Raw genomic sequence first — 23,865 nt, forward strand, 5'->3', positions numbered from 1 at the left:
CGGGCGGCGGCCACCGCCACTGGGGTCCCAAACTAGGGACCTCCACCTAGCGCTTGTAAGGATCGGCCCCTTACGGGCTGATCCAAACATACCTCCTGTTCTTTCTTAATAAATGTTTTCACCACCACCACATGCTCTGCCCAAGCTCATTTCTTCCTCTTGATTTCAACTAGAGTGCGTGTGGTGTGGTAGCTACGCCACAACGTACCACGCCAACTGGGGCTGTGAAAAAAGCCCTTTATTACCAAAGATAAATAGTCCTAGTGTAGAGCAATGGGAGGCCCTCCCGACTGACTCCGACCCGACCACACAGCTTATGCTGGTGACGAGGGCCAAGGCAACGGCGGAGGCCAACGGGATCCTGGAATAGGGAAGACCGACCACTGAAGCTCGTCATCTATCTATCCCCCAACCCCTACTCCCTAACTCTTCCTTTTGCAACAATAAATGTTTTTACTACTACTACTTGAGCGCAGCGCTCCTCGGCGCGCCTTCCCTCCCCCTCCATCGTCTCCTCTCTACCTCTCTGCGGACAACGGACGACGACACCGCAACCTCGAGAGCTGAGGTATCGACAGCTGTCGCTGTGAAGTAAAAAGACCCGAAGTACCGCAGATGACGTCCAGCGTGCAGCAGGACACGAGCGGCACGACGTCCAGCGGCTGCCGCTGGTGGCGCTGCGTGAGTGTGCGCAGGCGTCGCACGAAGGCCCGCGAGTGCTCCGTCATCACCGGCACGAAGTCGTCCAGCAGCTTGAAGTGGAACGCAGGGGTGAGCAGCTTGCGCCGGCCGCGCCACTTTTGCTTGGGGCTGCGTTTCGATGGAGGACAAGGGGGTGCGTGTTTCGATGGGGTACAAAATCAGAAGGCGCCCGTGTGCTGTGCGATGCAAGTGTAGGTTAAAACAACCCAGGTGGTTGAAATTAATACGGAGCCGTCCAATACGGTGTCCTTGATAGCCCATGTGTCGCTTTCGAACGTTAAACTCCACACACTATACCATACTACTATGCTCGAATTTTACCTCTGAGTTGATCGATGTGATTTACAGGAATGAGACCTCCGCCAGTAACATTATCTGGTGTGGTATGCTGGGGTCGTGCCGGGAAAAACTGGTAAGCCATTATCAGGAAAGCACGGTGGTTTCTTCGCGAGCACAGCGGTGTCAAGCAATGACAAACAATGATGAGCGACATATACGGTAAGGTTGCTCACGGGGTAGCTGTAGCACACGAGTGAGGGATGACGTCTTTACCCGGACAGTATGGTAGGCCATCGGCTCTTTAAAAATGGATCGTTAGGATTTTTTTTTTTGCTGACAATGTCGACGACGATGGCTTTTCTGCTGAACGGAATACTATATAAAGGCCTGTGCCCGCTGGGATATTTTGCTCCAAATATGGGCACAGTGTGTGAGTGTGGGGGGGGGGGGGGGGATTTCTGGAGCATTCACGTAGCCCCATATATTACGGGGTGCATGCGCCTACGAAACAAGTATTCTGATTTGTATTCCGTTTCCCGAATATTCAACATATTCGGCTAAACGGGCGTTGTCGTCACTGAACCGAGCAGAGAACTGCCTTTAAATGAAAACTTTCACTAACGATATGGAATAGGTCCGCGAATGAGATAGCAATTAGAAAAGTTCGACCGATGAATTAGTGCTGGTATGGGAAGATAGCCGGACGTGATGATATGTGAAGAAGGTTGCTTACCTTGTGAGGAGGCCTGTTCCAAGCCACGAATTCAGGAGCTTGTAGAGTTGGCTTTTGTCCAGCAATACGTTGCTTCTCAGCAGGGCCTAGAATAGCGGCAACAACGTTTGCTGGCACGGTGAAAGGAGGAACTTTATAAATGTACTAAACATGGTATTTGTTACGCATTTTTTTCATTTAAATGTAGCTACAAGACATATGCTCACACCTTTATCCTGAAAGTAACTGAGCATCAACGCATGCATTTACTGCATATGACTGCCACATCCAATGTCGGATTTGAGTACAGAGTTAGATTTCTTTTCCGAAGAGTTAAATATCTTATCCCCACCAGTAAATGAGGATTTTTCTAACTTTGCTAATTCCAAAGTAGCGCTTTCAACAAAGGCTTCTCCAGGTAAAGCATACTTTAACAAACTGCTCATATAGAGGTGTACAGGGTGTTCCGTATTTATCTCTCTGGGTTGTAAAAATTTCTGCTGTGCAAACTACTGGCTTATTTGGTCTCAAGCACAGACCACACAGGGCAGCTTACGATAGTCTGCGTTTCCCGATAAATAATTTAACACCGGAACTTACCTGGATTGACTGGAATCGGCGAAAACCTGCAGTCGTCTGTGCAAAGAATTTTCGTCGAGGTGAACGGAACAGCCAATTTGAGAAGCTGCGCCATCTGTTGAACTACGACGCAACCAATGTTGCTGCTGAGAGCTGGGGCAGATCTCGCAGTACCCCAGATGGCGCAGTCTATCAAATCTGCTGCTCTGCTCGCCTCGACGAAAATTCTTCGCGCAGGCGACTGCACTAATTTGTCGATTCCGGACAGTCCAGGCAAGCTCGAATGTTAAATTACGTATATAAAAAACACAGACTACCATAAGCCGCTAGTTGAACCGAAATAGTGCAGTAGTTTGTGCAGGAGGATTTTTTAGAATATGGGCAGATAAATATGAAACGCCCTGTACATTGATGAGAGAGAAAGAGGGAGCGAGAGAGTGAGAGAGAGAGAGAGGGAGAGAGAGTGAGAGAGAGGAGGGGAGTGAGAGAGAGTGAGAGAGAGGAGAGTGCGATAGAGAGTGAGGGAGAGGGGGAGAGAGTGAGAGAGAGCGTGAGAGGGAATGAGAGAGAGAGTGAGAGAGAGAGAGAGGTGGCGATTACTCACTTCAACGCCTTCAGCCGAGTTGAGGAAGACAAAAGGCCAAACGCCGATGTAGAACTTGCTTAGTGCCAACTTTGTCGTTTCCATGACGCGCACGTATCCAAGTAGGAACTGGAGGGCCACTGCGAACGCAATGGCGCGCAAGGGTGGTCCGAAATGTCCTTATCACACGACGGAAATCAGCGTGGTCAAGTGAGAAAACTGGAAACTCGCCGCTGCAAGTTGTTTGTCCACGTAGTTCAAGCATGGACCAACGAACGACACGAGCTGGGGATGAACGCGAGAAAGGGTTTTCACGAAAGCAACTTATCGCGGCTTTTAAGATCGTGAGCTCTTATTCATCACGTTTCTCGATTTCTTGGGGTCTGCTACCACCTCCCTTCGGCGTGAAATTTAATGTCCGAGGAATTCAAATCGATATAGCAACCCAACTGACGTCACTAGTATATTGATCGCTTTTAACTCAGTAATTAATGAGGCACCATAAAACTAATTAAATATTTGGAATCCTCTATATGAGTAGAACATATTAGACACCAAAATTAACTAATGAATTCAATATTTAGTTATGGTTATGCTTATATTTAATCGCTTATAATCAACTAACCGATAACGTCGTGATCTAACTAATGGATATTCGTAACGGGCTCGATGAGTAGGACATGTTCGACCCCAACATTGTCTACTTAAGTTAATATTTACTTATGGTTAGGCTTAACATGGCGGTCATGTCGTCAGCACTCGGCAGCTCACAATTTCACAAGTCATGGCGACCGGGTACCTATCGCCTTGAGGCAAGGAAAAATGGCCCTCCAAAGAATCGAACAAATTGGTCAAATATATTCGACCTCAAGGCGGTGGGCGCCCGCTCGCCGTAAGATGTGAAAAAGTAGCCTAATCACGGGGCAATACATCACACGAACGATAGATGGCGCTACCGAACAGCTAACGCTCGTTACTTCAACCTCTTCCAGACGGTGGAGGCATTTTTTTTTGTTAGGGTTAACTGTCGTCGTTGTGATGGAAACATAAGGGAGACATAGTTTCAAAGAAACAAAAAAAAGATACCTGACGGCGCGGTAATTTGTCTGAGCCCTTTCTGGCACGTCCCAGACTCTCCTTGTTTCTATGAAAAAAATGTATTTTTATCAATTTGAAATAGGGTTTGATGTTGGTCCAGCTGACCCATTGTTTTAGAAACAGTGGAGTGAACAAGAAAGCCAGTGCCAGATGCAAAACATCAGGCGCTGCTCCATCTTGCTTAAATTTAAGGACGACCTTAAATTTCCAGAGATTAACGCTTTTGGTATCATGATGAAGTGCTTAGGCAGGGAACATGTGATAGCCGAGCTGGTTTACCTGTAGAAATACTGACAGGGGAGTTGAAGTAATTTCGGGCAGTTGCGGTTGCCCAGGTGTTGTTATAGAAGCGTCTCCACTGGTGGAGAGCTGGGCTGGTGGTAATGGTTTTTTTTTTTGAAGTTACAAACATTCCACGATACTGCACGTGAAAAACACAGCGACGGATGCCGAATACTTACTGTGTTCCATCTTGCGCTGTTTGCAATTTGAAAATGAATTGAAAGCCGCATATTTTCTGCGAAGGCAACAGCAGATGAGACGCGAGTTTCATTCCTAAAGTCCAGAGAAAATGTTCAGGCTGTTGGCATCAGTTTCTTTCGGGGATGTCCGCACTGAGAAGAGACTCATTCAGGTAGAAGAAAAAACAGGGCATACGCTACTTTGCAATTCTGTACCACCTTATTAATGCGCCAATCCATTTACGCCATTCCGATACCAATCAGAAAACTGATTTAAAGGCAAAGATATTTCAAGTCATTTACGAGATGAAGATCAACCCCACGACAGGTAAATTTAGCACATTTTGCTGAGCTATGTCGCAGCTGAGCCATGTCTCAGATTTCTAATTAAAATAAAGTAATCGAATAAGAATGACAAACAGTAAGAATTTAAAAGTTTAGTAAAATGACTAGCGTTAATAAAGCATTGGAAAAAAAAAAGTTGAACAGCTAGGAAATAAAGCTCCGGTGGGTGTTTCATCTTCTTTGGAACAACAGATAGTGAGCGTTTAAAACTTAAAAAATTGTATTATTTTGCTTTCTCGTTCTCCGTGCAGCGGAGTCTTTTTTTTTTTTTTTTGAGTTGAAGATAGTGGAGACGTCGCCAGATGCACAGAGCTAGACAGAGAGCCGCTTTTATATTTTTTGTGATGTTTTGTACTTTTTGATTTTTGATTGTTTTGATTTTCTGTACATTCTGTTGCACATAAGCCGCGTACGAAAATGCAAAAAGTGCTCTCTACACCTGACAAAAAAAAAAACTAAAGCTATACCTACATTTAGCTCTAAAACGACCAGCAATCTAACATTACAAAAATCAAAGAAAATAGCAATAAGTACCGCTGAGGGAGCATAACGCAGGCAAAGGGGAAACGCAAAAGACATTTTCGCGATTCAGTATACTTCTCCTTTCTTTCTCCTTTATAAACTGCTCCTAAGCGATATTGAAACCGAAACATTCTGAAAGGGACACGCCAGCAGAAAGTAGGTAATGGCGCTAATCAGTGTCAGCGATACTTCGCGATTAATCAGATATAGTGAGCGATACCAACCGGGACGCGAAGGATACTCATGCCCTTTCTACTTGCACGCCCCTACTCCGTGCACCGTTCAATCCTTTTAGGCACTATGCACAATTTACAGAGAGCATTACGTACACAGTTGTTTTCTATGTCGGCAATTTCGAGTAAAGCGAACTCGCAGCCTTTTGAAGCGAAAAGCTTCACTACCCGCACCACAGCCGCGCTTCGCGTGAGCCGTCGGAGCTAAGATTTGCTACAGCTGCGCATGCGCGAAACCGAGTGACGTCACACGCGGCACAAATAAAAAATAAATAAAAGACAAACAGTGCGCCAGGAAACTCTCATATCTTGGTGGACACCCGAACAGCGCCGTAAGGGAAGGAAAATGAAAAGAAAATTGGTTTTAAGGAAAGGACACGACGCCTGTCTCTCTGATATCTCGGTGGATACTTGAACCGCGCCTAAAGGGCCTTAAGGAAAATGAAATGAAATGAAAATTGGTGTTAAGAAAAGGAAATGCCTGTTTCTCATATCTTGGTGTACACACCCGAAAGGAATGGAGACCTAAGCACATGTCTCTAAAGCAACCTTCTAAGACAGCACCGCATTCACTACACGCATGTCTCCTCCTCCGCCTCTGTACACGCAGTGTGTGGACGGCCGAACGCCTCCACCGCTATCGTGGTGCTCCCAGTGCATTGTGCGCGCGACATCCATGACGTCAAACCAAATTGGTTTTAAATTGGCACAACTTCAGCTTTTCGCTTGTATATCCAGGCTTAACCAGAGCTAAGCCACTGCGTAATTTTTTTTTTAGAATTTTCTACACGGATTTCTTTGTTCCATGACTTAAACACTCATCGCGTCTCACCACGAGTGCTTTTTCATCTTATCGAGCAAACTTAGTAGATAACATTTTCAAAACAGTGACCTTGGCACCTTGTCCTCCGACATGTAGTCACAATTGGGCAGATTTATCACGCGTAATAGTATTGTTTATTTATTTATTATTTATCAAATACTGCCAACTGCCTCTTGGCAGTCAAAGCAGGAGTGGATACATTGCTCTCGAACAATTGCTAAGTTGAGTTTAACAGCGTAAAGATTGATTCATTTCAATTGATTCTTATCGATATATCAATTTATTATCAATTGGTTATTTGTTTCCAGTGTCACCTGCATTTCTGAGGGAAAAAAACTGTTTGGATCTCACATCATTCAAGACGTTTTTCGACACATCCTGGTGTTTCAAAGTCGCGATTTCACATTTGATCTCTTTACATCACAATGTAAACGCATGTTGTATTGCATGTTGTCGTTTCCGCTTGGAAAACTATTTGGTTTTCTTGTGGCCTGCGTAAACCGCACAGGCGGAACAATTTTTTTCCGGATGTATATGGCCAGCGGCCACTGATAATTTTAAACGTAAATTGAGGAAAACTCCATCCAATTTTGGTTCCTACTAAAAACCAATTCCAAGTCTTTTTCAAGGTAGGTACAGTTGAGTTTGCGGGCCTCCGGGCAGTGGGTCATCCACATCTCACCCCGGGCGCCACTGACTAGGTCCTTGTTTTCAGATGTTCTAAGCGGCTCGTCGAGTGGCCGCCTCCCCGGCGACGGTCGCCCAGCTGTTCATAAACAAACACAGCAAATGTTGCTGGCAGAGGGCATGCCGTTCCAAAAAGCAACGAGGAGAGAGAGAGAGAGAGAGAGAGAGAGAGAGAGAGAGAGGGGCGATGGAGAAGGCGTGGCAGCGGCGGCAGCCCCGGCACGCTAGGTATGTGCCGCTACTGTGCATGCGCAACTGGCAAGCGCGGCGGCGGCACCTATGAGTCACCCGCGCAGCGACGGCGGCGGCGCGCCAGCTGTGCGCCGTGTGACGTTGCTCCTGGCGCATGCGCAGTATGGCCTTTCGTCAGCTCCGCAAAATGGCTGGGCGGCTCGCGTAGTGTTGCTTTCGCAACAAAAAGTAAAAGTAGTAACGGCAGTGAGGGGTGCCGGAATAGACCAGCTCCGCGGACAGTGCGTGCGCGTCTTGCACCCCGGAGGATTGTCTGGGTTAAGTTTCATGGCTGTTCGGCAGCGGCGTCGAACAGTGTCAAAGAAAGCTTCAAGCACGCTTGAAGAGGGAGGCTTGCGTGGAAAGCCGCTGGGTGCACGTGCGAACGGTCGTACTGCTGGATGGCGCGTAATGAGCGCTGCTAGGAGCTCGGATGTCACCCGGTATCTGTGTTTGGAGCCACAGCTGGTGGCAGTTGTGCTTGTGTGTATTTTGTTATCTTTTCAGTGTTGCTTGGAAGTTTGGGGAAAAGTGGGGAAGCGCGATCGGCTTCTTGAAAGGCATGCGGTCCTCGCGAGCAAACAAGCTCGTGGGTACCGGCGTGTCATTGGTCTCTTAAATTCTAGAGAAAATTCTCCGATTGGTTCTAAGAAGCTCATTTTTGATTGGCCACTAAAATGGTCCCCAGAATGCTGGGGAAACTTATTTAAGGAGATGTTTTGGCGCCAAAAAGGGAGACTTTGGCAGAGGGCTCTTGGTGGAGAGTCGGAGTCGCGAGAGACGGACAGGGTCTAGCTTTGAGCTGGCCACGTTCCAAATAACGAGGAGCCGCTATGCGTAGAGCGCGCTAAGTCGGTCAGGCAGGACAGAGTTTCGTAGGGGCGAGCTCTGGCCTGACGCTCCCAATCGTTCTTGATGCTATAGCGACCACCCGGGTTGATGTGTAAATAGTTTGTAAATAAACCAAGCTGTAAATTTGTGCAAAGAAGTTTGTCTACGCTTTATTTCCATCCTGCAACGCGTCGCGCCGAAACGGACCCCCATCCCACCTGAGGAGGACCTGAACTCAAGTCTAACTGGTACATTAATGTTTTCCGGTAGCAAGCCAGCGATGCATTTAATGCTCAGAGCATTGTATTTAAAACTTTTCCCGTCCCTTGGTTCAAACACATGCTTTATGCTGTAAGGACCCCGTGATCACCATTTTCATAAGAAATACAGTGTAGTCTAGCCCCTGGGATTCCAGTTGAAAATTCCTGTACACTTACCGCACTTCACTTGCGAAATCAGACGGTGATGACAACACTTGTATTTTATTTTTTGGCCTTCTCTAGCTCATTTGAAATCCGTCTTCAGTGAAAGTAGCGTCTGTGTCATTGTAATGAGGTAATATATCGATGCAGACCAACGTAAACTTGTCCTCAGTGACCTTATAAATTAAGAAGCGCGTCGTTAGCTTCGCAACTTACAAATCAACGAGCAAGAACAAAGGGACGGCACAATTTGAAATTTCACAAGCAGTCTTACTAAATTTGAACTCCTCCGGTGTCGACGACTGTTTCGAGATGGCGTTCTTTACTCCCGCCACGTAGGCCATGGGCAGCCAGTCCGGAGGCCCGGGAACCTTCCTTAGCATCTTCCAGGCACTAATGAGCATGACCACATGGTTCCAAGCGAACGCCACCAGCGAGACCACGACGGAGGCCACAAGCACGGGAGTCACATTCACCGCCAGCCGATCACGCAGATCGCGGGCGTGCCAAGCCACATCCATGATTGAATCGAAACGACGTCTCCGGGATGTCTCTAAGCTCTGTTCACGAAGAGCTCTCCCAAGGTTTACACTGACCGGATGCCGAACCTGTCCCCTTCACTCAGCGAAAGCTTTTTTCAAGTTTCGTCCTCCCTAGAGATCCACAACCCCCTATCTCTTCTATGGGACCACGTGCACCGATGGTCCACGGTGAAGCCAGCAGTGAAATGGTTTTTCCGCTGAATGCGTCTGGCCTACAATGCGCGCTGACCTTGCAGAAACAACCAGTTATGCGCGGCGAGTTGGGTAGAAGTCCTGCAAGCCTGACTGCGGTAGGCTTTCGAATGCAAAGCAGCCTTCGCTCGTGCTCCTCCTAAGTCTGAGCGACGCGGTGCAAAGAAAAACACTCCTTAAGGGCTTCGTCGCTAGTTTTCCGCCTTAAGGCACGCAGCGTATGTGTGGTCAAGGCCCGCAAATGAATCCTTTGAGGGCGCAGCACGTCTGCGGGCATTGGGAAACCACGTCTGCGGGCATTGGGAAACCAAGTCTGCGGGCATTGGGAAACCATGTGCTGCAGGACCGACACTCGTTCCTCTTTACTCCGAACGCTGTAATGTTCAAGGCGGATCACGCTCTCGCGCAGACATTGCACAAAAGCCGCGTGTCTATCGGTGCGCCCTACCGTTTCCAGAAAGCAACCGGCGTGAAAGCATAAAGAACGCAATGGCTCGCCTTTGCTGAAAACTAATCGATTCTGCTTGCAATAAACACTTGAGTTTACTTTTTCAAAACAGCTTACAGTACACGTTGTCCCACTGGAAATTGTTTCAGTGCGGAAGCACTACTGCACGAGGTCTAACCGGCTCATGGAGTTTGAAGCTTGACCTTGAAGGCGACCTTGGGAAAAGCTAGCATATTAATTAACAGCTTTACTCAGATAGCAACTGCCCAATCCATAAGTGAAGTAGATATTGCCGCGACTGGGTTTCGAACCCGGGGGGAGGGGGGGGGGGGGGGAGGTCGGACAGATCAGCTTCGCTGGCCACTGCACGAAGGAGCTACACTATCGCCTCAGCCGATCACGCCTCGTGTTAAACTGCAGCACACTCTGGCGCTGTGCATTTCACATCGTCTTCTTCATCAGCTTCCATCTATGGCGTGAACTGAAACGATCAGGTTCACCTCGAGCAGAGCTTAACCTGAGTCTAATATCGTCGCCACACGTGCCGACGACTCATAAAAGCAAAACCATGAGCCAACCAGGCTTTCACAAGTCTACTCGGTTTCACTGCGTTAAAACCCTACTACTTTTTCTCAGTGCAGGGACGCCGCAGACATAAACAGGTCGAAACCATCGAAAGAAGTATAAGAAAGTTTTAATGTATGGTGGCCCTGTCGGTTAACGGAATGAGGGAGTAGCGGGGCGTCAGTGCGCATACGCAGAACACAAGCATCTCTTGCTTCTTTGGGACGACGGGCGACACTAAAGAGTATACAGGGTGCTTCACCTAAGACTTTCTGCAATTTTTAAAAATAAGCTATTTGATTTAGATGCGCGCTTTTTCTGGCATAGCATTGTCAGTGGTGTAGTGGATCATAATGCAGCTAAGACGTGCTAACTAGCAGGCTTGTTAACCAATATTTAATAGTTAACTTTTAAACTATTACCGTTTGGCTCCTTAATTATTGAGAGGCATGTAGCACACCGTAAGTAATGTCCATATTCGTTTTTAGAATTTCGAGAACGCGATTATCCTCGGCGCTGTGGCCCAACAAATTTTGGCTTTCTCAACGAATTGGGTTCACTGGAGAGGTTGCTTTGCCTGCAAGCTTCTCAAACCGCATGTATTTTGGCGCGATGTAGGCGAAATTTGTTGGGCCACAGCGCCGAGGATAATCGCGTTCTCGAAATTCTAAAAACAAATATGGACATTACTTACGGTGGGCTACATGCCTCTCGATAATTAAGGAGCCCAACGGTAATAGTTTAAAAGTTAACTATTAAATATTGGTTAACGAGCCTGCTAGTTATCACGTCTTAGCTGCATTATGATGTACTACACCACTGACAATGCTATGCCAGAAAAAGCGCGCATCTAATTCAAATAGCTTATTTTTAAAAATTGCAGAAAGTTTTAGGTGAAACACCCTGTATGTATAGCGTTACCGGGGCAGCGGACCTAAGGGAAATTATGTTAGCGTGCGGCAAGCAATTTCTCACCGCAGAGAGTATTAGTTTAGCGTTCTGAAAACTATACGCAACCTACTTTGAAAGAACGCCAAAGGCACTTTTAAAGTGGTCGCCACCGCCACCAAGTTGCCAAAACTTTACGTATCAGAGTCTTTTACAGAGATTTTGTGCAGTAACGCTAATTTCCGCCAGCGGAATGCTCAAGCAATGCCTCCGCAATTTAAATTATGCGAAATATTAAACGTATTCACAGTGGCGCCGTCTGTAGTTAAGGATATGCTGAATACAAACCACGCAAGATTAGTGCTTTCTATCACATGGGATGTTTTGCTCGAAATGCTTTTTTAAATTTGATAGAATTGCCGTGTGAAATTGTGGCGATATGTAAAAGACCGTGACAAAGCTCAAGACCTATTTCTGTTACGTTCCGAGCAGCTGTGTTACGTTCCGAGGATATAAATAGCATAAAAAGTTGAAGACATTTGCAGCGCTGCTCGAGCGTCAATTAGGTCTCGGCGCGCCACAGTCGTGAGTGTACCTCAGACTGATCCGAATTACCGCTTTCACTTTGTCGTCGAACTAAAGTCAGTCATTTCGAAAGGCAACATCAGCAGTTAGTGGTAAACGTGCAGAACGACGACTGCTCCTTCAGCTGAACCAATCGGCTTTCGTTTGGTATAGGCACCGCCATGTTTTCATGTTAAGTGCGCGAAAGTTGCAGTGCTAATTTCTTAAAATTGCTTGCGTACGCAAAAGCTATTTCCTTGCTAGCGTACTGCGCATACGCACTCTGGAGCCGTTATTCCGCTAAGCACGCAATCACGAAAAGCCTGCTAAACTAAAGCTCCCTACCAACCAAACAACGGCTAAATGGCATGGCCCACTAACGTAGGATATTCTGGGTAATATGGCGGCCTCACATAGCGTGGCCGCTCGCCTCACCATCTATTCGTCATTGCCAATAAGCTGTGCCTCACGTTTGCAGCAAAGGAATGGCGCGTGAAGCTTTTTGTTTGTGCCAAGATGCCCGCACCACAGACCTCTAGCGACAAAAAATCCTCAGATGTGAAGGTTGCTTTTGGATTTGGATGACTAACAGGCTTAGCTAGTAGGAGTAGGTGTTGTTTGGTCGCCATTCAGATACAGTCCGAGGGCGAGGGTTGCTCTAACAGGTCGGTGCCGCTCTGTTATGAAACGGTTACAAGCACTGAATTTAAAGTAGTACGTGGTTTTTATTATTGACGGCGAGAGGTACTGGGATCACCGATACCCTGCACTTCCACTAAACGTAGCAAGAGAGGTCGTAGTGGCAGGGCTCAAAAGATGGCGCCTCCGTCCGCGGCTGCCAGGCCCATTCTTGCGCTCTGGACTCATTACTTCATTACTAGAACGACTCATTTAGCGTATCCATGTAAATGAAAATGTACATGAAATTAAATTCTAGAGATTAAGAATTTAGATTTTCTGTTTACAGCCGAAAGGGCGCTTGGACGACAAAAATCATCCACTCGCCGCAGGCCCCCTACCCCCTAAGCATGGGTTCCGATTCTAAATTTCTCTATAGTCTCTCAACAAAGTCGTAAACGCAGCAAAATCGCGACCGGTTGCCGCTGGGCAAGTGTGGTTGTTGTGTGGACGCTGGAGATTGACTCACGATGGGATACGAGGCATGGCTTACGAACAGCCGCGCGATGATGTAATTCGTCGTCGGGCGCCTGGTGTAAGCAACGCTTGGAGAGGAGGAAAAGACGCGAGTGCGTGGCATCCGCGCGGAACATATGTGCAGTGAAAATAAGCTGTGAGGTGCCACCGGCAAGGCCGAACCGATTTCTCTCTTACTCCAGCGTCCCTGTCGCAAAGGTGAAAGGAAACAAACACGAGTGGCTGCTGACTGCTCAGCAAACGGCCAGGTTTGCTACGCTTTCAGTGAAAACGGCAATGTGTGCAATTACGCCACTAGCAGCGAATGCGCGTGCACGCGCGCACGTGCGCGTGCGTGTGTGTGTGCGTGGGTGCGCGTGTGTGTGTGCGTGGGTGCGCGTGTGTGTGTGCGCGTGTGTGTGCGCGCGTGTGTGTGCGCGCGTGCGTGTGCGCGTGTGTGCACGCGTGCGTGCGTGTGTGTGTGTGTGCGCGCGCGCGTCCGCGTCTTTGTGTCCTACATCGTAAAATCGTAAATACTCCTCCTTTCTCACTGGTATAGCTCTTAAATTCGTTTTGTTTCTCTTCTTCGTTCCTACTCTCTCTACTCCTTATTCGAAGTTTACTTGAGCAATCCATGAAGTAATTCATATCCCTTATTCTTGTTGTTCTCGCCTTTCTTTGGTTTCCTGTCCTTCCATTTAGCCACCAGTATATACGGCGTAAACGAAGTTTTTTTTTTTTTTACTTATCATACCTTGTTCGACAAACGGGAGGAGAGTGATTTGAAAGAACTCGAGCGGCGAGACTAAAATGAACTAGGCTTTATATTGTGCGCGTATCCTGACATAGGGCAGGTTGTGGAGGTGCTCAGCAAGGTGAGATGTAGGGTCCATAGAATGGTGAAATTTTGAGCTATATCCTATATTTATACAAGGAAAGGAGGAAAATAGTAAATAATAATTACGTGAGCAAGTTCGCGATAAGAGGGAAAGTAGATGGATTCAGGATATCACTGGAGAGCAGATCTTTCTCTTTAACGGAGGACGATGACCTTAGTTTTCAGAAGAGTGATAATCTCACAGAGAGGAATATATAGCGCGCAATGACATCTGGGGTAATGACATCTTAGTTGAAATCAAGAGGAATACATGGGCTTGGGCAGGACATGTAATGCGAAGGCAAGATAACCGCTAGTCCTTAAGGGTAACGGAGTGGATTCCAAGAGAAAGCAAACGTAGCAGGGGACGGCAGAAAGTTAGGTGGGCGGATGAGATTAAGAAGTTTGCGGGGATACAGTGGCGGCAACTGACAAAGGACAAGGTTAATTGGAGAGACATGGCAAAGGCCTTTGCCCTGCAGTGGGTGTAGTCAGGCTGATGATGATGATGATGATGATGACAAGTAGGAGCTAGGGTGGTTGGACAGGAAACTGGCAAGCTCTCTCAGGATACAAAAGACCTGATTAAGAAACGCCAAAGTATGAAGCATTTAACCCCATTGATATGGCGGAGTTTGTAGAAGTGTCGAAGCTAACCAATAAGTGTAAGGTAACTAACATAATGGAGTGTAATGTGTACAGGATCGAGCAGGCTCTAAAGAAGGGAGGTAGTCTAAAAGCGATCAAATGAAAATTAGGTAAATTAGTTAATGCCAAAAATGAGATGTACGCCATCAGAGACAAAGAGTGCAGTGTTGTTACCAATATGGATATGATAGCTAAAGCATCCAAAGAATTCTACGCAGACCTCTGTAGTAGCTGAAGCAACCAGAATGTTAAAGATGAAGTTAGTGGTGTGGAAGAATTGAACAACCCGCTGGTAACGAAGGAGGAAGTAAGCAAAAGCTTGCATGCTATGCAAAGTGGGAACTTGGCTGGCGTAGATCAGGTAACAGCAAATCAGTTTGGGATGGTGGGGACACTGGGCAAGAAAAACTTGTCGCCCTGTATACACAGTGCCCCACGACCTTATGCACAGTAAGGCCTCCCATTTCGCCTTGTGACATCCTTGTTCAGGACTGGTTTCTTTTTAGCTCAGGCAGTTGCAGAAACAAAAAATAAAAGAACCGAAACAAATTACCGTCCATGGCGGAGCACCTCTCCTCTCCAAATGCATGCGGATGCACCTTTGGCGCCGACGCCTTATCAGCCGTGCGCGCACGTGATCAGGAAAAAAACAGGGTGAACGATCTGTTAATGCGTTTCTCTAATCGGCCTCCCATTACACCGAATTTGGCCTTGCACGTCAGCTGCTTACACACGGTGGTAGCGAGAAGCTTACCGATGCGGTTAGTTGGCCAGCCCTATTGCGCCCATTTGCGCAACACTTGATGCACATGAGCGATGACCACAGCAGTTCACGCGGCCCATTTGGTAACCGCAGGAGGTTTTAGTAGCGCGGAGGTGAGCAATAAACTTCTCCGCATATGACCATCTTTGGTCATATGCGGACCAAACCCTCAAACCCTAAACTCAACCAAGGGAGAACACAATGATTCCAGCAATGCAACAGTAAATTTTCACAGGTTCTTCTTCTTCTTCTTTGCACCATAGGTGCCCCGCCAGAGACGGGTGGTTTCAACTTGAAGGCTTGAAGACGCAGGGATAAACGGAATGCTTGACGATTTATATACAAATATTTACAGTAGAAACACAGAATATACAAGTTCAGGCACAACGGCAAAAAGACAAACAACCAAAAGGTGGATCTGGCTAATACTAGGGGAGACCCCTACTCGGCGTGGCCGAAGATGCGTAGCATCTCTCCTTAGCGCAGAACCCCGCTTCCAGCTCCGGGGCCCGGTTTTAAAGCCCTAACGGCCCGGCCCACATTTCGTAGCTTCCAATCATATTGTGCTCTCAACATGATTGGTTCTTCAAGAGCCTGGCCAGCCCTCCAGCTGCCGTAAAGTAGAGCTCTCTCTCCACCACAAAATAAAAACAAACACAAATAGACATCCGTGCCAGCACGTGCGCGAATCAGTACCGCGGGTGGGGGGACACCCGTATACCTGCCGGCGCGTTCGCGAGCGGCCGCGTTCCAAGAAAGGAGAGGCTTCGCTTTGAGCACCCCCAGCCGCGTTCTGATGACCCCCGCGAACGCTACCGAACCCTTACACGCCCTTCCCAAGATTCTACAAAGGGCTCAAATGCCACTTTTAGAATTATAACAAAGGGATCGGTACGGGTCACAAAACCACCCTGTGGGTGACATACCGCAGCTACACAAACACTGGCACGAACAAAACCAAAAACAAAAAAAAATGCACACGGGCACCAACACAACACAAGCAAATTGCACACTCAAATACACGCGGTGACACGCTTGCTTGCGCCGTAAAACGGAGTCCAAGTTGACAGGCTACTCAGTTCACTTGCATGCACACCCGCGTCCTGCTCGCGAACGAGCACACACACACACACAGACGCTCGCAAGTGGGGCGTTCAGTAGCACTCGCACGACGTCCGTAAGTGGCCACGTGAGCCTCCTTAGTCGCACCGAGCGTCCCTGTGTGCGTTCGAGCCACCACGCGTCTCAACACTAAGAACGCCTAATGGCCACTATACTCATTAGGTTGGTGCCACAGCGGGGCAAGAACTCGAAAGCCGGTGCCCTCCAGGATCAAAAACATCCCGGTTCTCGATGGGTCTAAACCCCTGACCACACAACGCACCTAAGGGCACGCTCTCTCCGGCGCGCCGGTACGAACCGCGTGCTGCACAAGGAGCATAGCCCCTGGGCCGTCCAAATATATCAGTACGGTCAGTCTTGCTACATTTGATGTTGCGACCTGTAGCACGGTGCGTACTGTTCCTGCAAGGGCAAACATTTAAATTGCCGCTCCCTACTTTATAGGAGCTTGCCGGCTCCGTAGCATTGCTTAACTCTGGGGCTGCATGAGCCCCCTCACAGTCATTCGGCCTGAATTTGTCTTGTGGCAAGCCGCCACACATTTCCCTGTCATCAGATGACCTGATCGGACGCACATCGGGCGCGTTCGACAACTGGACGGCGCTGCGTTCCATCCCGATACTTTTTCCACCAGAGATTCCAGTTTCGCGGAAAGCTGGCTCTCTTTTTACTTCTTCCTGGCTATTTTTCGTTCGCTCTTTTGACGTGTCGGAGGTCACAACCTCCGTCACCGAGCCTGCAGGAATTTGACCGTTGTCATGTTGGTTATCGGACACCTTGGTCTCAATTGGGCCTGGATCATCAGAATTGGGCTGCTCCTGTTCTTTGCTAGCCGCCCGCGGTGGCGGAAAAGCTGTGGTATTTCCGCGTCCTTCAGGAATCCTGTTTTCACTTCCTGCACCTTTCGCGGCGTTTCCTAACAAAGATGCGTTCCCGCATACCAGCTGATTGCTTTTAGCGTCCTCACTGCTGTTTCCCTGACCTGTGCATGACAAGCATAATCCCTTGTCTTCCAGCACAGGCGGCCTCACCTCTCGGGACTCGGTGCAGTTCTCCCTGGCTGAATCACTGGCTCTTCTAGACTCTTTCAGCGCAGCGAGCTCCAGCGCTAGCTGCTGTCGCTTTGCTTCTAATTCATCCAAGACGCACTTAACATCCTGAGGTTTCTCCTCGCTCAGCGGCGCCTTTCCTCTATTCACTTTCGCAAGTTCAGCCTGAAAGTACGCTAAGCGCGCCTTCGCTAATTCCACTTGGTACCTCACATCAAGTGAGGGCAGGCTTGGATAGCTCTCCATACCGCCGTCTGTACTCCTCAACTGTCCTACCGGCTCGAACACATGCGCAGAGACGCTAACAATGCGACGAAGGAAACTCACAGTTTCGATGCGTCGATCCGCATTGCCAGCTCCTTGGCGTCGCAGTCCACCGCCACTTTCACCGGACGCTGCGATGAACTGCCGTACACCGCTGGTCCTGTGCCCGCTGTCGTCACTTGCTGCGACCCGCCGGTGACCGTCGAGTTGTCGACGCGTTTTTATCCTTGACCGGATGCAGTCTCGCGTCGCTGGACTACTGCCGTGGTCCTTGCGTCCTTGCCGCCGTCTCTCTGCAGGTCCTTTTTCGAACGCTGCTGTTGCTTGACCGTCGCCTTTCTACCCTGCCTACAATCTTCTTCCTGCGCCGTCTTCCGATGGCCGCAGGATCCTGTCGACTGCGCCAGTAAATTTTCACAGGTTCTTCTTCTTCTTCTTTGCACCATAGGTGCCCCGCCAGAGACGGGTGGTTTCAACTTGAAGGCTTGAAGACGCAGGGATAAACGGAATGCTTGACGATTTATATACAAATATTTACAGTAGAAACACAGAATATACAAGTTCAGGCACAACGGCAAAAAGACAAACAACCAAAAGGTGGATCTGGCTAATACTAGGGGAGACCCCTACTCGACGTGGCCGAAGATGCGTAGCATCTCTCCTTAGCGCAGAACCCCGCTTCCAGCTCCGGGGCCCGGTTTTAAAGCCCTAAAGGCCCGACCCACATTTCGTAGCTTCCAATCATATTGTGCTCTCAACATGATTGGTTCTTCAAGAGCCTGGCCAGCCCTCCAGCTGCCGTAAAGTAGAGCTCTCTCTCCACCACAAAATAAAAACAAACACAAATAGACATCCGTGCCAGCACGTGCGCGAATCAGTACCGCGGGTGGGGGGACACCCGTATACCTGCCGGCGCGTTCGCGAGCGGCCGCGTTCCAAGAAAGGAGAGGCTTCGCTTTGAGCACCCCCAGCCGCGTTCCGATGACCCCCGCGAACGCTACCGAACCCTTACAGCAACCAAGTCTTTGGCTTGTCGTGTGTGCGAGACTTTTTGCACGAGCTGCGGCCAAACATCACACAAACCAATGGAGTTTAGCCGCGTGATTAATATTCACAACTGAAAAGTAAAGCACAATGCAGTAGTTGCGGCGACCGCAATGATTCCGTTTCAGCGCACAGCTATGTCAGATCCTTGTATGATAATTCTGAAAAAGAAATATTATAAAGCATGAGACATGAATACAACACAACAAAGACAGTCACTTTCCAAGTCCTCCTACAGTTCACTTTCAATAATCTTCTCGAACTTAAATTACTGGCTATTGCGCGAAATCAAATGCTGATGGGGCGTCATCACCTCCGCCAGCACCTACACGGTTGCTGGCGCATCGCTTGCTTATCCCAACAATCTTTACGTGTGGTTCCTTTACAGCGTTACGTGATGAACTGCGAGATATTCGGGTTCTAGCTCATTCAGAGCCTTCAGAATGTATGCAAGATCCCTCATTTACAAACAATAAATGTGAAGTACTGCGCGCCCAGTCTCATGCACAGGAAGCCGGGCTTCACCGCACATTACCCAAGCTTGTATCCTCTGGTAACTCGGACATAACTCCAGCGCGCACTGCCTGCCACTACAGAAGGCAACTTTCGACAAACTTCGTTGTCGTACGCCCTGGAGAGCGAATCAGCCCATCAGCCCGAAGTCAATTCATGCATCTGGCTTCGGAGTTCACTGCGACAGAAAACAGTTCAGACGGGGCACACAAAACGGCTTTGTAATGACGCGGAAAAAAATGACCGCTAGTAATAATGAAAAACTTGTTCCTTCCAATATAATGGCGACTGGCAGTGTGATACAGGTGACGGCCCAGTCATCTCAGTCGTCAAGAGACCCCGCCCGTCGTGAGTGGCGCCTGACGTGGCACTCAGGTGGAAGCCCTGGCCATGCCGCCGAAAGGCGGCGGTCGCGGCCGGGGCAGGATGGGCGCGTTGAGCACGTTCCACCAGCTGTGGCGTCTGCACAAGTCGGGGTGCAGCTGTCCCACCCTGCCGACCTCGACGATCACCACGGCGGCCACGACGAGCAGGGCGGCGCAGTAGCAGTAGGGGCCGGGCCCCTCCTCGAGCACGATGTGCGACGCTGCCATGGAGAGGAAGGCGTCCAGGACGTACAAGAACACGTTCACCAAGTAGTAGTTCTCAAATTACGTAGTAGTTCTCAACTTACAAATTACCCAACGACATAAAGCAGCTACGCCGAAAAATGTCTTCGTATAGAAGACATTGCTTCTTGAAAAAGGGCGTGCCACATACCGCTCTAGCTATATACGCTCCGAAGGATGGCGCTGCGATGGCGTTGACGGAGCCGCATCCTCGAATATAATATGAAATTGCGAGTTTTGAATTCTGTGAAAACTGATGCTTAAACTAGGGAGAATAATTAGGGTTATTCGTTTTCGAGTTTTATATGGGGCGTTATTTTTCGGCTTGATAACTGGGGAGAAATCGGGTTTTTCGAGGAAAACTCCGAAATTCAGGTTTTATCGGGTTAAATTTGCCCACTAATAATTTATTTGATTTGCTCTAACCGATGGGTAACAATTAGGGCTATATTTTGGGCTGCTTTCAAGAAAGTATTGCACAATTTGGCTTTTTTTTGGTAATTAATTATTACTCGCAGTGAAAGGCAACAGTCAGTTTTGAGAAAAGAAGCATTTTATTCACGAGGGCTGGTCATCGACGTTCTACACGTCCTTATTAACATACATAATCATCTGCATGCGCAACATCTCGGTTTCCATCCGAGACCTGTCTGGTCTCTGCAGGTACCTTAGCTGACAGAACGTTCGCTCAACGTCACAGCTGCCATTAGCTAGGCACAACAATGACACCGCTGCATTTGCTAGCCTTGGGTAATGCACAGTGGCGTCGTTCCATTAGTTCATCACTTCAGCACCTTCATTTGTGGGGCTTGCTTCCAGCAAGTACTGGTTAAACTCCTCGCGAAGCGAGCCTACATCGTCCATCACGGAAATAAAGAGAGGTCGGTAGTCATCAAACGACTGACTCAGCAGCCGCTTCTGGAACGGATTGAGTACGACTCCCAGTTTCCATAATGCCAACTGGTTTTCTTCTTTGTCTGAGACGTTCCGTTTCAAAGTGCAGTCCCATTTTGTGGAGATTTTGGCGCTGTCTTGTCTGTCGGTCGGCCGCCTTGGCCGCCTCTCGCCTGCGCGCCAACTGGAGGCACAGCAATTCCGTGGGCACAATTGTTTCAGAAATCGGGAAAAATCGGGTTTTACCCGATATTTTAGGAAAACGTTCGGGGTGCAAAAATCGGGTAAAATCGGGTTTTGCCCGAAAACGAGCAACCCTAAGAATAATGTACTGCTTGGACAGTCCATCCACCGTACACATAATCGCCATGAATTAATGCGATTGACCCAGCGTCTCATCCACAGCCAGAGTAGCCGTGACGATCATCCCTATGAAATGATTGGTTCATTTTGCAAAGTTATCGACATTTATTTAACCAATGAATTTGTTTTTGTTGCGAAAGCAACACTACGCGAGTCGCCGAGCCATTTCGCGGATCTGAAGAAAGGCCATACAGCGCATGCGCGAGCAGTGACGTCACACGGTGCACATCTGGTGCGTCACCGCCGTCGCTGCGCGGGTGACTCAAAGGTGCCGCTGCCGCGCTCGCCAGTTGCGCATGCGCAGAAGCCGTGCACAGCTAGCGTGCCGGGGCCGCCGCCGCTGCCGCGCGCTCTCCATCGTCTCTTTCTCTTTCCTCGTTGCTTTGCAATTCTCCAGGTTTAACCAGAGCTAAACCACTGCGAATTGTTATGCTGCTGACGCTCACTTGATAATCGTATCAGTCTCTGACGCGCTGTAGATTTCCGGGCTCATATGTCACATTGGTCTTAAAGGTTGTTCGCTTTCTTTGTATGTGCTATCGGCGCCAAACGCAATGCGAACAGCGGAATATGTGGCAAAGGTCCATTTTACACCGTCTGCCTGTCCTCATCAGAGAGAGACGCGCTCATCCGGTTTGCGATAGTGTCGCGTCTTTTTTTTTTTTTTTTTGACCTTCGCTGTATTGATAGACAGTGCATGACTTCGGCAAAACCCTTACGACGTCAACAAGGGCTTTATAGACAGACAGGCATATTGAACCTGTCCTATTAGAACTACAGAAATAGAACAGGCGGTCTTGAAGTCTTCTTTTAAGAGTGCTTAACCCTTTGCGTCGCTTTTTTTTTTGTTTCATGTTGATGGTTATACGTACTCACTCATGCTCATGGCGCCGTTGTAGTGTCGAGCTTCGCGTAGACAAGTGAGACCACAACGTTTGAAAACCCGATTGAAAATATCCGCGATAACATGTCATAAATCTGATAACGTCCTCAGCAAACGCTCTGCTTCAGGCTTGGTAACGATGCCGGATCCTTCAAAATCGCTTAATTTAGTTCCTATAATTTATTGTCTATAGTTTAAGCATTAAATTTGGCCGTTGTTGCATATTCTGTTGCTTAATGACGTTCTATTCCGTCGCTTCAGTGTGGAGTCATTTTCATAGTTTTCACTTAAGTTCATGTGTCAACTCAAATGCCGTGCGCGTTACTGAAGACGCCGCTGGGGATATCACAGGTTTAATTTCGGCTACTTAAATAATTTTTGTTTTACTTTGAACATGTACGTAGTTGCTGCTAATGATGACAAGTTCGAACTTGTGGGCACAAGCATAACTTGACCAAAGAGCGCCACGGTTAACATCTTTTCGGCGTGCACGAGGTGGGGTCAACCTTTACAAAAAAAATGTATACAAGCTATAGATTGTCTATAGAAGAACTTCTATTTGGGCTAGATTGTTCATTGTACTCGTGAAAGGAAAACAGTAGCGCCAAAAAAACACCCAGCTGAAGGACGACGTAGGAAAAGCGCGCTCCTACGGGTTTGTCCTACGTCGTTCTTCAGCTGTGTGTTTTTTTCGGCGCTACTGTTTTCCTTTCACGAATAATATAGACTTTCTCTAGACTTCTGCCTATAAAGTCTAAACACTCTCTATAGACAAATCCTAGGGAACAGTCTATAGGCAATACAAATGCTTTAGACAGTCTAGAGACAATCTATAGATTTATGGCCATACACTTTTAGTAGACTTTTGTCTTTAGACAGTCCATGATAGACGAAAAGAAATATCTATAGGAAGGTAATGGAGCCTATGAAAAGTTTATAGACTGTTTATAGACCATTTTTATAAAGGAAAGACACAATTTCACAAGCGTTTCACCCTAATGTCTAACCCCCATGGTTAAAGTCACAAAAAAATAAAGGTGGGAGAAAGCCCGCGCCTAACACAGGGTTATAGCAGGCATGAGCCAACTGAAGAAAAAAAGAATGAGGACTAACGCCCAAAGAAAACTTCCAGGCAAAACCCAATTCGAAAGAGAAAAATGGAGCGGGGGGGGTTGGGGGGGATTCGAAGGGCGCGCAAAGCAGGGCAAAGCATTTCACCTCTGAGAAGCCTGGCACCCAGTGAGGACAAACTGTACACCCATTGAGCTATAGCTCCAGCATACGAGGCGGAGTCTTAAAGGGGTAGAAACATCAAATTCCAAGGTTGTACAAAAGCCTGCCATACGTTTCCTTTGTATGTGAGGAGCATAAGAGCGAAGTATTAAATTTAAGGGAGGTCTAGAACATATTTTAATCTCATTTTAAAGTTTGTGAAAATGCTCACTCTTGAAGTCTGAGCCATCGCTAGTGCATCAATGTGACGTATGGACAGATAAGAAAACACAAACAAGTATTTCTTAAGTCATTGCACAGTTTTCTGACGTACGGGACCAAGTTTTTCGGTTTCGCGGCCTAGCAACCTTGGTTACGAGTGCTCACGAGTTTCTTTCTTCTGCACGCTCGCGAGTGCGACGGTGCTTTACGCCCGGCGTTGCCGCAGGCGGTGTCGTTGCCGAAAGATCCACTTTTGCATAGGCATATTGCCGGTGCTCTTAATGCTTAATGCGGAAACTTGCGCTGCCAGTTGTGTCATTGGCCCGTTGTGCAAGAGTGTTCATCGACCATGCCATTGATCTTAAATTTTCTCCAGAGCACTCGTCGATCATTTACCAGTAGCTCCGCTTTCATACGCAAGACAGCGATTCCTTCCTTGTCTCTCTCTTTCAAACCTTTACACCCACGAGAAACTAGAGACTGCCTCGCTCGAGATTGCCGCCGTAAACTAAGAAGCGCAAGTTTAACGCGAAATTTTAAAGCAAGCGTGATTCTATCTACAG

The 23,865-nt window shown here is 48.0% G+C and overlaps 1 protein-coding gene across 1 annotated transcript in view; it reads right to left on the reverse strand.

The window, feature by feature from the left end:
• Positions 1-9,100, reverse strand: part of LOC149363980 (cytochrome P450 4V2-like) — a 46,205-nt gene extending 37,105 nt beyond the window's left edge. Inside the window, exons 1-4 of the mRNA XM_089573966.1 lie at positions 8,783-9,100; positions 2,877-2,995; positions 1,715-1,800; positions 611-810 (exon numbers count right to left, since the gene is read on the reverse strand). Of these exons, the coding sequence (XP_089430092.1) occupies positions 611-810; positions 1,715-1,800; positions 2,877-2,995; positions 8,783-9,029 (652 nt within the window). The 5' untranslated portion in view covers positions 9,030-9,100. The remainder of the gene's footprint in view (positions 1-610; positions 811-1,714; positions 1,801-2,876; positions 2,996-8,782) is intronic.
• Between the last annotated feature and the right edge of the window lie 14,765 nt (positions 9,101-23,865).

This window comes from Amblyomma mixtum, chromosome 2, assembly GCF_055824585.1.
Source record: "Amblyomma mixtum isolate Tamu chromosome 2, ASM5582458v1, whole genome shotgun sequence".
Lineage (NCBI taxonomy): Eukaryota > Metazoa > Arthropoda > Arachnida > Ixodida > Ixodidae > Amblyomma > Amblyomma mixtum.